The 16,933-nt window shown below is 44.7% G+C and overlaps 1 protein-coding gene across 5 annotated transcripts in view; it reads right to left on the bottom strand.

Annotated features, from left to right (window-relative positions):
- PHACTR4 (phosphatase and actin regulator 4) overlaps window positions 1–16,933 on the bottom strand; it is a 59,944-nt gene that overhangs the window by 24,173 nt on the left and 18,838 nt on the right. For 2 of the 5 annotated variants that reach the window (XM_034753909.1, XM_034753913.1), the window contains exon 1: window positions 7,386–7,726. The exons of the other annotated variants lie outside the window; for them this stretch is intronic. In XM_034753909.1, the coding sequence (XP_034609800.1) occupies window positions 7,386–7,431 (46 nt within the window). In that variant the 5' untranslated portion in view covers window positions 7,432–7,726. Of the gene's footprint in view, window positions 1–7,385; window positions 7,727–16,933 lie in introns of those variants that run through there. 5 annotated transcript variants of the gene reach the window in all.

Here is a 16,933-nt window from a genome sequence, read left to right as displayed (position 1 = left end):
AAGCATCACCGGGAAATGACCACTTACACTTGGGTTTGTAAAGTGCCATGCTCCCCAATAGCGCTAATTATTAATGACTGTGAAAGGAAGAGCCTGTGCACACAGCCATTTAAAACAGCCGTCTATAAGCTATATTGACTTTGCATTCTTAATTACAGGGTGGATCAGCTGCTGCAGACATGCTTAGAGTGACATGTATTCCAAGTAGCCTCGCTTACCCAGTGACTGTTCTATCAGTGGGTAATCCCCTGGAAGACCAAGGAAAGAATCTGGACTCGTGCGAGGGTTCAGTTTCAGCACAGTTCCAGTCGGGACCAGTGAACAAATTTCTGAAAATGGCACAAGGGGAGTAGATTTTGGCACCCACTGAGTCTTCCACCACAGTTGTCTGGACAAGGTGGTTTTTCTCACAGCCTCTCCTTATTCTGCTGCATAATGAAGTGTAGGAGGTCTGTAGGCTGTTTTACAATGATGAGTCCAAGAGAACACACCCCTCCTTATCTGAGTCATACCGCTGGGGAACTGTGCTAAAGAGCTGCAATTTAGTGCTTCGGAAAAGAGATTGGGGGAAATAGGAACAGGAAATTAGTGAAATTAGGGGTGTGAATTTCTAGCAGCTCCTCCAAAATTCTCCCCAGAGCACAGTTCCCACCCACCTGTGTGGCAAGCTCAAGCCATACAGATGGGGGCAGGTGCGAGACTTGGATGCGGATATCCGCAGACCATTTTTGCAGATAGCGGATTAGATGCGGATACAAATTTTGTATCCGTGCAGGGCTCTAAGTATCATCACTAGCCAGTCAAGACCATTTCAAATAAGAACCTCTGACACACACGCATACTCATCCACACCCTTAGGAAGAACCTTGTTTAATCAATTTTAATGAAAAGAATAACTGTATAGATCTAGCGTAAAAGGGTTGCCGCACTTTCTATCAAATGCTTCACGACAGGTTAATACGCTGTCTGGGTAAGACTGCCTCATGATAGCAAAGCTGTTCTTTCACGCCACAACTCTGAAGAAAGCTACAACTTCAAACCAGCATGTTCTCCCACCCAAGCGTTCGTGCTGCACCTCCATTAAAAAACTAGTGTCCCATTTCAGTCACACATTTTAGGCAGCTGGCCCTTCAAGTCCACATTCACTGTTGTCGAACGCACAGCTGTGACGGTGCTTAGGAGAATCATGTTTTAGCATAACAGCAATCCCAATGCCCATGTTAAAACGTGGGCCAGTCTTGCCTGATGGGCACAAAGTATATTTTAACCACTTGATAGAATTCTGTTAAGGTCAAAAGCTCTAACAATTTGCTAACATGTTTAACACACACGTTGGTCCCTCCTGGTGCACTTAAACTGCACTTGCAAAAGCATCCTAAGCCTCTCTCTCTGCAACACACAACCATTTCCTGCTGAAATTTAGGACATTCCAATCTGAAGCACGTTTAAAGAAAAGTAAAAACACATGAATGAGATTCTCTAAAGTTAAAAGCAATTTTGTCGAGGGCACTTGTGATGCACAGACGAGATCACACTTTTGTCTGCACTGAAGTCCTACAGTTCTCTTTTATTCTTGGCATTTTAAAATTGATTCAACCTTGTTTTCTCCTCCTGCATTTTGTTTAGATGCAGAAGAGCTCTGCTAAAAGATGAACATGCCCTTAAGCTGCCTACAGTACTTTTCATCCAACAGAGACCATGTCACTGACAGGAGCTAGCTTCTTATATATTCAAGGCCTCGATTTCCTGACACACTCCAAGCTGATTGCCTGCAGCACAGTCAACTAGTGCTTAATGTTTTCCTGTAGATGTGTCATTGATTCCCAAGAAGCTTGGTGATGGAATTTCTGGGAAATTTCATGGCAACGTTTTTGCCTCAAGTTCCCAAGGAGAGTCAGATATCCTGATGGATGAAATCCTGCAGCAGAGCAAGGATCTCTGGGTTTTATTAAAAATAGGCATCATCCCTCAAATGGTGTAATCTGGTCATGCCCATTGCAACACACTTTTGTATTGCACTATGCACCCACCTTAAAAAAAGGAATAGGAGAGTCTTCAGGCAAAAACCTCAATAACAGAATCTTTTATTTTGTTAGCTGACATTCATAGACCCCTCCCATCCCTCTTTAAAATGGCAATAGGTACCCGGATAATCTTTTAGAACACCGGGGCCTCTGATATATAGGATCAAGAAACACCAAAAATCACAAGCCAAGGTGAGGTAGAAAAGAGCTCTAAGCTAGGTAGAGATGTTAGGCTAGCATAGTTTTTAGTGATTTTTTTTAAAGGCAGTTTAATTTAGTCTCCACACAGTCCAAACCCAACTTAGAGCTCATTGCCAGTGTACAAGGTTGAAGAACATAAGGAAATCTTCTCAAGGAATTTCATCCCAGATGTGTAGGAGTCACACTAGACTATTAAATGTTCAGGAAGTTTGATGAAGCTGAGGGAGGTTACAGGTATTTCCAGATTCCACTGAAGAAAAATGGAAACTTTTCATAGACATTCAGAGTCAGAACAGATTGTATACTGTTTTCTCCTACCGTATTTTAGATCAGTGGCTCTCAAACTTTTGTACTGGTGCCCCCTTTCGCATAGCAAGCCTCTCAGTGCGACCCCCCCTTATAAATTAAAACCACTTTTTAATATATTTAACACCATTATAAATGCTGGAGGCAAAGCGGGGTTTGGGGTGAAGGCTGACAGCTCGCGACGCCCCATGTAATAACCTTGCGACCCCCTGGGGGGTCCCGACCCCCAGTTTGAGAACCCGTTTTAGATTAAATACAGAGGACATGCTCCTTCCCCCACCCATTCTGCAGAGTAGTGTGTGAAAGAGGAACAAGGCAGGTGTCTCAGACACTGCCTGACTGAAGGAGGCTCTCCCGGTCCTCCTGCTGAAATGTTAATGCTACCCGTATTTTCTTATGACACTAGTGTTAGACGGGAACTTAGTGAGCACACACACTCGAGATGATCACACTGAGTGACAGGGTGGATGATGCACCAGTGATGAGAGTCATAAGAAGAACCAGGGTGGATGGAATGTGTTAGAATCTTGCTTTTGTTAAGAAATAACCTCAAACCCAGGATATCAGGGTTTTAATTCGCAACACCGATGGTTTGTTGGAAGCTGGCATTGCATTTAGCCTTTCATGGATTTGTTGCTGATCTGTACCACTTCATGCTAAAGGATTACCTTTCACATAAAAGTGGTTCAATTTCTTTTTATTTATGGGAGTTACTGCAAGCAATGTACCAATCACCAGATGAGTTTCTGCTCTTAGAGAACTCCCCCAGATAATTCTATAGATTAGTCCTCTGTTTGTGAGCCTCAGAGCTTGTCTACATGCAGAGTTGCAAAAATTCAATTTAAGGAGGTATTTTAAACCTATGCAAAAGGCTTTGTGGATACGTAGGCAGCACATGAGTTTTTTGTTTGGGGAGGCCATTCCCAGGAGTGCCAGAAGCTCTCTAGAATTGTGGGGCCACCAGCGACCGGATGGTGGTCCCTCTCCCGCTCTGGCCCACCCCTGCACCACCCCAAGGACATGCCCTCGCTGCACCCCAAGGCCCTGCCCCCTCTCGGGCTCTTCCCCCGAGGCCCCGCCCTCATTCCGCCTCCCCCTGCTCTGCCTCTTCCCCCAAGGCCCTGCTGCTCACTCCTCTCTACCCCGTCGCTCACCCTTACGGCAGGAAAGAAAGGATGTGGCCATGGCCAGGGGTGACAGAACAGGGGAGGCCAGGGAGCCTTGGTGCCATCACTTTTAAAAGTGGGAGGGCTATCCCCTCCCACCTTTTTTCCTGCCTTAAGGGTGAGCAACAGGGGGAAGGGGCAGAGAGGAAAGAGCAGAGGGCAGGGCCTTGGGGGAAGAGGCAGAGCAGGAGCGGGGCCTCGCTGCAGAGTCGGGGCAGGACCACAGGGGGAGGGGTGGAGTGGGGGCAGGTCTTGGAGGGGAGGGCTAGGGGCTGGGTCCAGGTGCCCCCCCCACACACACACTTCTAGGGAGCTTCCAGCACTCCTGCTCCCAAGGTACAAAGGCGGCAGGCCAGCATACCTCCAAAGGGAGGCGACCCACATCCAGCATTTGCCCCCTGCATGGGCAGCCTTCTTTATTTTGGGGAGTCTTAGCCTCCTATATGTGTTGCCCACGTGTGGATATTTATTTCAGGTTAAACCAGATATATTTCAGTTTAGCTTAAGTAGAACATATTTAAACTAAAATTCAAAATAAGTGTCTACATGAAGATTTGCACTGCTTTACCTAAACTGGTTCAAGTTTATATGTAAACCAGGCCTAATTTTATGGCATTTTGATCTTTTTCATGTCACATTTCTTTATAGAAACCAATGCATCTTGCCCTTAATTTTCCTGGATGTGGCTCCAGCACTACTGTCGGTGCACTTAACCTCAGATGCTCTAATTTTTTTATATGGGACTAGAAAGACTTTAAAAAAGCCTTAAATTCGAGGGACATATGTATTCATGCTGTAAGCTAAGGCCTTTGTCATCTTAATAAAAGTGTTTGAAAACTGGTTACAGCACTTATGCAGTAACTTCCTTACAACCATCAACGATATGCATAGTTCTACTGGAACATTAAATAGCCCCACATATTGACAGAATATTAAGTACATTTGTTCCAGGAGTGGGAAGCTTTTTGACTCTATCAAGAGGTCTTCTGCACCTTTGAAATCCCCAAGGAAAGTCACGGTGGCGGAGGTAATATCTGGAATATTGGACCAACTTCTGTTAGTGAGAGAGAAAAGCTTTTGAGCTCTTCTTCAGATCATGCAAGGAAAGTCAGTCAGTCGCACCACCCTCTAAGTTAACATCACCCCCAACACACTTGAGCACGTCAGATTGATGGGATAACCTTCCAAAGATGAACTCCCACGTGACCATAAAGCACTGCCACCAGATTGGTCCGATGTCACACGTTAGGACCAGTTATAAACATTTCCATTATGCAGGAAAAAGAAACGACAAAGGAAAAATACATTCTGATAGCATTTTAGCCCATTCCCTATATTCACACTCCAGAAAGTCAGGCCACCATACACAAAACATCCCAGCCAAAAAACCCCTTAGAAGACGGGTCCCCCATTTATCATCCCTCAATGACTCCAGAGCGGGGCCAGGTATACACCTGCCAGGCTATAGTGGCTTACTACACTGACAAAGCACTTCTAGTGTGGATGCCATTTACATGGGCAAAACTGCTTCTCTGGTATCGCTTATTCCACTCCCACCCCCTCACTCCCCAAGAAAAATAAGCTATACCAGCAAAACTGCTGGTACAACTTCATCTCTTCTAGGGGCTTTTTGCTGGTACACTGATGTCAGTCAGGGTCAAGATTACACTTCTTCATGCCCCAGACAAACACAGCTATTCCAGCAAAAGTTCGTTGTGTAGAACAGACCTAAGACCACTTAGTTTACAAGTAGAAATATGCCAGCCTTGCAAAGCCACCCTGGAATCTAGGAGTCCTGTCTATCATAACGCCATCACTTAGAAAATTTGCAGCTAGGACTTCAGTTAACAGTTCTGTTAACGCTTAACTGTTAAAATCAGCTAGAGATGTACAAGCCAGAGTAGTACCTATCTCCCTCTGTCCTAGATGTGCTGTCTCTGAAAGTAGCAAAACTAAGTCTTTCAGGAAAGTAAGCAAATATGACTCAAAAAAAAAAAAAATTAGTAGCCATCTGTTAACTATGGGGATGCCATTTTGATGACCACTTTGGTGTTTCTACCTTCCTATTAAATTAAAACTATATAAGAATTGGGAGGGAGGGGAAGAGAGAGAGCGAGCGAGGGGGAGAAGGGGGGGGTGTATATAGATACATATCTATCTATATCTATAAGATGACTAGACCTTAAAAGCAATTTTCACCTTGAAAGTAACAATAGACTCCGGTCACAACACATACTGCATTTCCCCAACCTCTTCCACCATAACAGGGCAAAGTAAGCACATCTCTGTCCAATACCATCTTAACAGGATTTTTATTTGAAAGACCATCTTGTCTGTGTTAATATAAGAGAGCCCGCGAGAGCTGTCCCATAAAAATTCAGGATCTATTCAATGGGTTGGTACCTTTACTCAAGCTGTGCAATAAGAGGAAGCTATAGATGGCACATAATCAGGTGGAGAAGACAGACTTTGAGGGCAGGGGAGGACAGCGTCACCCTTCTTTCTCACTAAAAACTACAAAAGTTTCCGGCGCCCGGGCAGCCCAGCCAAGACTGAATAGATCTGCCTTCCAACACCTCATAAATCCAAGGGGAAGGCACTATTAATCTCCACTGACAGCAGAGAAGATTGAAGTTTTACTGCCCCCCACACCACTTATTTTTAGCAGCTCTTGAACAAGTCCGGTAAGAAGAAAAAAAAAATCACTATCTTAACCTAAAGCGAATTATTCCCCTAAAAAGCACCAGAAACATTCAAAGTTATAAGACTGAGAAACTGATTTAATGGAAAGGGGATGAATAATTTACACTTATGTAAGTGCTTTCCACCTCCAAATATCAAAGTGCTTTTTGTGAAATGTGGCAAGTGCATTCGCCTTCTCTCTCACACAAGGGAAAATAAAGGCACAGAGCTGAAATGACTTGTCCTAAGTCACACAGCACTTTCCCAGAGCCAGGAATCAAACCCAAGACAGAGTCCCAATGCCATGCTAAATTCATTAGTCTACAGCAAAGTAATCAAATTCTGCTTTCAAAATGTGAAGTACTGGGCTGGCACTTGTGATTAATTGCCAGATATCCATTAATACATCAGGACTTGTCCACTCCATGTAGTTGGAGCATCAGTACCCCAGAATTCAAGACCACAGACGTCCCTCTGTATAAAGCAGGGAAGAAATGTCAGAGAGAGAATCAAGCAGAAAGAAGACTGCCGACCCCATTTTTCAAAATATTAAAGGTGCCCCCAACAGCTCCGTGATGCCATACACAAGTTGACCATTCTGCATCATTTCCACACTGCGGCTGTATAAAACGTTTAATTGCAGTCAAATCTGGGGAATTTTACTGGGCTCTGTAAACCAGCGTCCCTGCACCTGACAGGCAGCAGCGAGCAAGATCAGAGATCGTTCCTTAATGAATGCAGCACAGAACCAGACTACAGTGATCAGCAAGGACAACGTGTTGCATAGTAAATAAGTTTAAACACAGCAAAGAGAGAAAGGAGAGAGACAAAGTAATTCCCCTCTAGTTACTCTTCTCAGAGTCAGACATTTCCCCAAGTCTAATGCGATCTATGCAGGTTTCACAATCCTAGCATTCCATTTCTATGTACTTCACAGCTTCACCTGCAATCCCTGCCTCAGCCCCAGCCAGAGATTGTTAGACTTTTCCTGCCCTCCATTACTCACCGAATGCAGCTGGATTCACCGGTCTCGAGAACAGTGTCTGCCCCATGCTTAGACTCTCTTCAAAGTAGCTCTCTGAAGGCGGCGCGGGGGTCGGGGGGACCACACACCACTACCCTGGGAGAGTACGATAGCCTTTTTTAAAAGAGATAAATCCACACTGGAGGGTGGGGGAAAATCCAGAGCCTTGCGACCGGGGGACTGCCAGAACTCAGGAAATGGCCTGGGTGTCAGCCAATCCACCGCAGCTCCTGTTCTTCCTGTATCCCAGGCCCAGGCACTTGTGATTCTCATAAATAAGCGTCCATGCCAGCTCCCTTCAAGCAGGAATGCCTGTCATTCCAGAGTGCACACTAGTCAGGCAGGGGAGGAGACTGCCAACCACACTCTAGCCGCTTAGCTGCGTAGTCCAAATAATCAACACCCTTTGCTCCTTACATCAAGTTTAGCAGGAACGCACCAAGAGGCTGAGAAACAGGAAGGAGGGGAGAGGGAGATTTTACCAGAGAACAGATTGCAAACAGTATTTGCAGCCATTTCACTTCCCAATCAAAACCAACTAGATACTACAGTATACCTGGGCCTAAAAAATATGAACCAAAATAAGCTGTTTGGACCCATCAAGTCCCTTTTGCTACAACAATACAGACAACTGATATTTGTACAAAAGCCTGGTTTGTGATCAAATTAAAGGAGCATCAGAAGGTTAAGACCATATTTAAAAAAAAAAAAAAACCCTATACATTTGTGTTACAAATGTCCAGAAATAATGGATTGTAAAAAGCTGAGTTTCCTTTTCATTACTTACGCTGTTTGGTTACTTTTTGTAACTTCTGTTTGGGGCAGTAAAACAAAATGAGTCTCTATTCTGGTTCTCATGTACTAGAACAATGCTGTGATGTTTATGTTGCAAACGCTGCAAGGGGATATTTGCATTGCAACAAAACAATCTTTCATCTGGAGTTTAAATTCATTTATATTATAATAAATATAATTGGGTTGCATTCACTTGCATCTGAAGAAGTGAGGTTCTTAGCCACAAAAGCTTATGCTCCCAATACTTCTGTTAGTCTTAAAGGTGACACAGGACCCTCTGTTGCTTTTTATAATTGGGTTGTTTGTTTTGTAACCAACACCTAAAATGTGGGGCCTGCCTAATGTGACAGGGCCCCTTGAAAGGAATCGGCTCTCACTCAGAAGAATCTCCACATCTAGATTTTCTTTGCAGAAAAAGCTATGATTAATAGAAATGGAAACAATTTTTGTAAAACCCACAAAAATTCCCATATTGCAGCATCACGATAGCGAGTGGAAAGCAAAAAATGAAAACGACCTGAAATTCTCCATGGTCAAAGGGAGCGAAATGCTGAAACCAAGCAGTAGAGAATGCTATTTTAAAAATTCTGTTTTAATAATCCAAAATGACACCTGTAACATAGGTGAGGGAATTGGTTTTAAAGCACCTAATCAGACAGTGTCTCTAACAAAGTCTGCTGCAGCATCGTCTTGCAATGTAACATTCTGCTCCAAATCTAGCTCTGACCACCACTAACGTCCACTATGCACAGCCCACGGCATCACAGCTCTTCTATTTCACGGAACAGAAAATCGCCCTCCACAGCGCTCTGCTTGACAAAACGATCACATTTCCTAATGCACGAACTGGTCACAGGCAGCCGATTCGGGTGGCCGAAGGACATAGCCATTTTCCAAGCGAGGGCTCAGTCCGTCAAATCAGTAGCTAGGTACGTAATGGATATTACAGATCAAATTAGTGCATTAGCTAAGAGCAGGTGTTTGCTCTGCTACCCTTGAGGGTATATTGAGCCAGTGTACTGTACAATGACTGGATGGCCTGTATATAGTTTGAGACATGCTTTATAATAAAAAGTCACCAAGTTATATTAATGCACGTGGGAAAAGGTGGTAGCATCTCTGGTGCCTATGCTGACAAGTTACCTGTGAAATCATGCGACCTTTAGATTCACTCCTCCACCTTTAAGCACATCTGTAAAACATGCACAAAGCAAAGTGCTCACCCTCTGCTCTACCTGTAGACGTAACGTGCTTTGCATTAAACTGTCCCTGCTGAACAAATGGTTCTTGTTTCCATGGCCAGTTTCAAGGCAGCAACAAAACCAAATGGAGTAATGGATTTGCAGACACACGTCTAAACGTCCCCCCGCCACAGAATTGCTTCAAAATCTTGAAAGCGCTGTTCTTATCTTCATCCCCCACAAAGCATCTTCATACTCTAATTAAATGTATCATGGTTATTCTTGCTGCTGAGTCAGACAGGATCAAAAGTACTGTGTCTTTACAGAACTTTGAATCCATATTATGAGCAATTAAAGTCCTCTGAATTACAGATGCTCCACTTCTCGCAAGAGCTGTTTACTTTGAAACATGCAGAAAGCCTTTTAAATACACAGCTATGTGAAGGAAACAAAGTCCAGAGGTAACAGGGCTGCATATTCTCTCTGAATCAGCAGATGAGAGTTGTCTGGCTTGGAGAAAGGACTGGGAGGAATATCCCCACAGCCATGGAAAAAAATGCAACAGGAACCAAACACTGATCTAGTCTCACTTTAGCAAGCTGTGGGGTAGGGTCTGTGGCAGGATTCAAGAACCAATGCTCCCTTCCCATTCGAAGTAAAATAAGAAAAGCCTGCACACTGAAGACAAAGGACAGGCCATATTCAGGGCATAGCTTCAGCCTTGGTCTACAACACAAAGTTAGGCCAATGTAAGCCACCTTGCGTTGACCTAATTGTGCACGTGTCTACACTTAAGTGTGTCTCCCACCTATGTAAGCGCCCCTTTACACCACCTCCCCCAAGTGGCACTGAGCCACGGTCCATGTACTGAGGTTCATGCAGTGAGAGTGTTGATTCCATGTTACTTATGTCGACCCTAACAGTCCTCCAGCAGCTGTCCCACAATGCCTGACATTGACCACTCTGGTCACAACTGTGAAATCCACTGCCTGGGGTCATGGAGACTGGAAGCCCCTTTAAAGAGCCATGAATTTTTGAAATGCTTTCTCCCCCCCCCCCCCCCCCGATTGCCCCGCTTGGCGAGCGCATCTAGATGCTCTCTCCATTGTTGCGGTGCAACTGCCCAGCTGACCAAACCTGGCTGGTGTCCAGATATACCACAAGCCAGGACCTGTTTGAGACTCCCCCACACAACAGTTAGTCCTGGAAGTCAAGCACAAGCAAGCCCAATGCAGGGGAAGGAACCTTGGGTAAGTGTGTCCATGTATTTTCCATTACAGTGATGTACTGTACTGCCATTGCCCTATACTGTACTCAGTTTCATGCAACCGAGCGATTCCCTCCTCATTTCCCTTGCCCATGGTGAGCCACACACACCATGGCTGGAGCGGTGAGTGGAACCATGCACAAGCACTCCAAAGCAGAAGCAGCAGTAAGCAGATCTTGTGTCAAACTTTAGGGGAGCAAGGGAAGCGAGCTCTGAATCTTAGTTTTTCCTTTCTGTTGTGACTATCCTGACAATGGTACCTCTGTGTTTTATCTGTAGCTGCTACCATGGCACTTCTGAGGGGCTCTCCCTCCACACTCGTGGAATCGCCTGGACCAGATAAGAAGGAGAAAGAAGAGGACACAGGATGAAATGTTCAGCGAGATCATGCAAGCCAGTGCTGCATCAGATCACGAACAGAGGGCCTGGAGGGGGATATTGCAGACTGCATGAAGGGCAGAGCAGACAGAAGAAAAGCGCAGGACATAATGGGGTTTCTCCGGCAGCAAACACAGATGCTGCAGACTCTTATGGACTTCAGGTTCAATCACAGGCTCATCTCCCTTTGCGAGCCATGGAGAACTCCATTACAGCACCTCCCTACACCCACACCAACATTCCATGAGGCACAGGACCACATCCCTACCCCGACCACTCCACCCTGGGGGACATTAAGGATAACCACAGCGTCACACACCCTGACCTGTGAAAGCCATGGTTGCTACATGTGTACCTGAAACGGACAAGAATGTTCTTTTCCTATGTTATGTTCCATTCCTTTCCCGCAGTGAGTTTTCCAAACTCCAAAATGATTTCCCACTGACTGGTAGCAATCTGGCATTGCAAGCTTCCACCGTGCGATCACCACTCGCTTCTCCACTGTCAGCGCCGCTCTCATTCAAGGGATGGAGCAAGCGCCACACACACCCCAGGAACGTGGGCTTGTGCATCTGAAAGTTCTGCAGCCACCGCTCAGTATCCCAAGCCTGCATTATGATGCAATCCCACTAGTCAATGCTAATCTCTCCGGCCCAGATGCGGCAATTTCACCATTTGCAGCTGCTCAACGAACGCCACAAAACAATCTTTAATTTGTTCTCGCTATGTCCCACGGCAATCTGCCCTCCACACAATCAACCTTCGTGCACCCCTGTGCTTGCAACACTTATGACAATAGCAGAGAGCTGTGCAGGCCCCATGCTTCTGTAAGAGATGGAGGACAGCTAGAAGGGCTGCACGGGTTAGTGGGATTTTTAAAAAAAAGACATACAAATTATGGGCTATAGATGACATTATGGGATGGAGACTGTTGCATGCTGGGAAGCTGACCCCTTATTCCCAGTCATCCCGAGAGACTCATTTCTGCCCTACCATGTATTGCCAAAACTCCCCAAAAGAGAGTGTGCTGGACAATGGCAGGTTGCACACCGGGATAACGACACTGCACATCGACACAAGCACTCCTGGTGAGTATGTGCAGCATCAACACAAGAAGCCAAGTACGCACGCATCTGAGCGACGTGCTAACTGCGACGGCGTCACGCGGACGTCACTTCCATCAGCAAAAGTTTGCAGTTTAGACATGGCCTACATTATAATTACTCCTGGTGAGTGAGTGGGAGTCGCAGGACTGAATTCAATCCAATGAAGTCTCAAGTGACAGGACAGCAAAAGTAGCTATTGTGCAGCCACATTCAACCTTCAAGCCCTTTTATAAACAAAACTGAGTCTAATGAAACTTCCCTGGAGCCTCCAGCAAAGTGGGGGTGGGGAGGGGGAAGAAGAGAGATCTAGCTACATTTGTGCAATTCCCTGGTGTAGGTGGCAGAGAGAACAATATAAAGGTACCTCTATTGACACAGCTTTTTCCATATAGTTTCTAAGCCAATCTAGTTAAAATAGTACAAAAATTGTGCGTAGACTAGCTCTTCTGAATCATAATCAAGGAGGATGACAACACTGCTCATAGTAATGCTTCCCAGAGCGGCAGTGTTGACACCTGCTCTCAAACATAGGAGTATATTGATTACCCAGCAAAGAGCTGCAAACTACGGCTAGGTGTGGACTGCAGAGAGGTACTGGGGACATCCTCCACAGAAAGCCGCCTATTTGGCGTTATATAAAGGAAACCACTTGAGAACTTGGTTGTTACGTATCTCTACTTTGAGACAGGTCACACAGAGTTACCTTTACAGCTTGAATCTCATCATGATCACAAGCACTAGCTACTCTATGTGGACACAGGCGTTCACACTCTAGATTCTGACTGTCATGTGACTCAGAAAGTTCTGCTCCATGATTCAGCCCTAGCAGAGTTAAAGAAGAGAGGATTGCATTACTCACTCCACACACGCTTGAGCTGTCCATTCAAAACCAACGAACGATACTGGGTGTTTTCCTTCAGAGCTTGTCAGCAACAACATACCTTACAGGGAGATTAGGTAAAAAACAGGGATCTTACCCCAAGGTAAAGGTACTAATTTTTAAAAAGATAAGGCAACAATACTGGATTTATAAACATCCTTTTAGGGGAAAGATCAGTAGGGGGAAAAGAGGGGGAAGTGATAACACACTGAACATATTTTAACGAAGTTTCTCTGTTTAATTCTCACACACACACACGTGCATGCACACACACCCCGCCTTCCCCCCCCAATCATTGTTCACTTCAACTGAAGGACAAATTTGTCACTGCATGCTAGACAGTCTGCAGGGTTTTGTATATAGCTAGGAGAATCCATAGAAATGAATTAACTAAAAGACTCCCAGAGTGCTGAGTACCTGTAAAAGTTGCCATGGTCTCTGGGAGTCTCAGGCTCAACCTCCAGCTTCCTCGAATGTGCTATGAAAGCCATTTGACTTGATTTCCCATTACACTTTGCACAAACATTTGGAAAAGGTATTCGCTATGACTGACCGACCAATGTAAAGTGAGTGGTTGGAAAGGTGGGTAGTAAATCGAAAAGGTCACAACAGTTAATGCAGCATGTGACCTCCTCCTCTTCTCCCAGATCATGAGAAAGCTCAGCCCATTACCCTCTGTGGAAACAGACAGGGTTTATTCACAAGTCAACTGGCATCCCGTTTAGATTTTGGATACTTTGATCATACTTTTCTGTGCTGGAAGCACACTAGGAGGTCAGTGCGGTAAGCCAGTTACTGGTCACCTGCTTTCCTTGTGAACTTCCTATTCAGTTACCAGCTGGGAAACTCCTATTTCCTCGAGCAGTTTGCTGGCCTTGTATCCTGTGATTACGCAAAAATTCCAGCTTCTTCCTGATCTCAAAGTGAAAGGGAGGAGGCGTTGTGATCCAACAAGTTGAGGATAACCACAGTCCTGTTGCTTTCTGCTTAACACATACTGGATACCAGTGCTAGGTAGGCCATGCATCTGAGAATGATGTTGATCAGGTGGCTAGACACCAAGGATGCTTGCAAATCCCTGTCACAATCCCAGCTAAAATGCTTACATGACACTTCTGTGCATAGATGCCTGGGTGCCAAGTCCGTGGTTCTATGGCCATAAGCCTGTTTCTACTTATTAAACGCCACTCAAAATAAGAGCAGATGTTATGTGGCGTGATTCTCACGTCTTCTTCCATTCTTCTCCAGCCATCCTAGTTAAAATGTACTAAATATTTCTGATGGACAATAGAGCACGCCTTCCTCGAATTTTGAGATCCAGCCGCAGCTTGGCTAAGTCATGATAATTTCAAGGATTCACGACTATACGGTCTCTAGGCCACGGACTCTCCTAGGCAGATTCCAACCGCTCCTCAGAGCATTCTGAAATAGGGTTAAAGTAAATAGTGATCAAAAGCTGACGAAACAGCAGCAGCAGATACGTTCCAACAAAGCCCCACACAAACAGCGAAGTGACAGCATGTTCTACTAACACTCGGTGCAGGGGGCCCATCTGTCACATTCGAGTTGCATTGCTGGAGGGCACAACAAACTGGAATATGGAAACGTGTTACCTTTAAGTATTCCATTCTTTGAAAATTATACACAACTTCTAACCCTCCCCTGCCCGCCTCCATCCCCGTTTTACTCATTTAAAACCACCATCTCCTCTCTCAAAGAGCAAAAGCTGTCAGAAGCAAGATATGCAGAGTGAAACCAGGAGGTCATCTAGTTCCTCCTAATGCAAACCACTGGGATGAAGGGGGAATAGTATGAGAAACAGTTGTAGCATGTATCTAAAATACATTCTCTTTCCTTTTAAGACCAAAATATATTCATATACCAACACTCGGCTGGCAAAATACAGGAATAATTGCTGCAAAATAGCGTGAACATGCTAACCAGATAGGGTTAGATCACCAGTTTATGGTAGGCACTTTACGGAGCACAAGCCCTGTCCTGAAGAGCTTAGAGTCGAATGCAGAAAAATAGCAAAACTAAAAAAGGACTCCTTTAGCAAAGCTGCATGACCTTTCTTGCAACCTTTAGGATAGTAAAGGGACTAGTATGGCCAGGCACTAGATAGGCAGACGTTATAAAAGCTAATTATTACTAGTAATGTTTATGGCTACAATCCTTTGTAAACTTCTGAACATAGTAAAAAGGTAGTTTTACCCCTAGAAGTTAGTCAGCATAAATACAGCTTGTGGCCTGCTCTTGCATATCGTTCTGAAGTACTTAAGATACCATCCCAACTAACTTTACTCTAGTCTGGAGCATCAAGGTGGCAAACTATCAACTTGAGTTGAATGCCTCCCCCCACTGCCTATGGTAAAAGAGAAGAGAAGAGTGGTGGGAAGAGCTTTCTACACAAACTAAAATCTTATTTCCTAGGTTCCCCTTTTGCTGCAATGCCCTAGAAAGGGTCACCCCATGAAACATTACAGCATTTATTCTGCTAACTTTAAGTGCCTTTGTTATATATATACCTCAGAGAAGGAAGCTCTGCTATCCCTGATTCCTAAAGTTACCGAGAATTTGATATACTGAAATTACACTCTTTTTGTAAGTTAATAAAACATGGAGAAACAGAACCAGACAATGCAAGGGAATCTTACCATCCTTCACTTACTTGGCTCTGACTAGGGAAATGGATAAAAGCGCTTTAGTTTAAACTTCTGGGATACAACCAACTTCCACATGGCACCTGCTCTATTTTAATTGACTAGACTAGGAACCCCTCGTTAAAATGCAAGACAAGTTAGGCATAAACAGGGTCTGCTTCTGATTATTTGGGGCACACACATTTGGAAGAGAAACCAATATTCCCCACCACAGTTTCACTCTTAAAAGGAACTGCAAATAGACTTGGCTAAACTCCATCACTTGTAAGAGAGTCAGAAATTCAGGGAGGAAGATACTTTTTCACCCATGTAACTCAAAACGTCTCTAAACATTGAAATTTCGCAACTACAGCATAGTATTTTAGATCCACAAACATGTTTAAAAGCTTCCTTCTGTAAGTGAAGTATGTTTTACTAGCAATCTCCATCAGCAAGAAGCTAGCACATAATTACAGGTTTGATCCCCCTGTCTATTGCACAAATATGCCTTCTGAAACAATTCATGAATAAATATTTGACTAATATGGACACGGCTCCAAAAGGAACCATTCCAGTTTATCAACTTTGTGGTTCAAGTTAATACAGGTCCCACTCTATATTTACCTGAGGAACTAGATAACACTTAAGGAGATGATCTAGCCACTCAAATTAATACAGTTTATGAAACGATTAAGGACTAACTTGGATGATGAGTGTCCAGAGCACCACACATACAAGCGTAAGAGTGATTAGTAAGAGAGCACGAGGGACCCTCACTGAGAACACTGCTGCACAGCCACCAGTCACTCCTGCCCAGTAGTGTGAGGGATAAGCGTGCAGCCAAATGCCTCACTAATTTGATTAAAGTGCTGCTTAATCTCGCTGCTTAATCTCACAGCTTCTGATATCCCCACTCTCTATATCCCCTGGGGTTGGGATTTCCAAATAGACCTAAAAGAGTGAAAGTCTTATGTGAGTTGGGTGCCTGACCCCCTTCAGTCCCCTTGAAAATCACAGCCTCTGTCCACAATACACGTCTCTTACAATTTCCTACTGCTGGCAGTAACAGTGGGAGCCTTAGGCCAGGTCTACACTACCGGCCTATATCAGTATAACTGATCAGTCCCTGAAAAATCCACCCCCCTGAGCAACGTAGTTATCCCGACCTAACCCCCAGTGTAGACAGTGCTATGTCACTGGGAGAGCTTCTCCCAAAGACCTAACTACCGCCTCTCGGGGAGGCGGATTAACTACGCCAACAGGAGACACACTCCCGTTGGC

Source organism: Trachemys scripta, chromosome 20, assembly GCF_013100865.1.
Source record: "Trachemys scripta elegans isolate TJP31775 chromosome 20, CAS_Tse_1.0, whole genome shotgun sequence".
NCBI lineage: Eukaryota > Metazoa > Chordata > Testudines > Emydidae > Trachemys > Trachemys scripta.
This window is presented reverse-complemented; position numbering and strand designations above follow the sequence as displayed.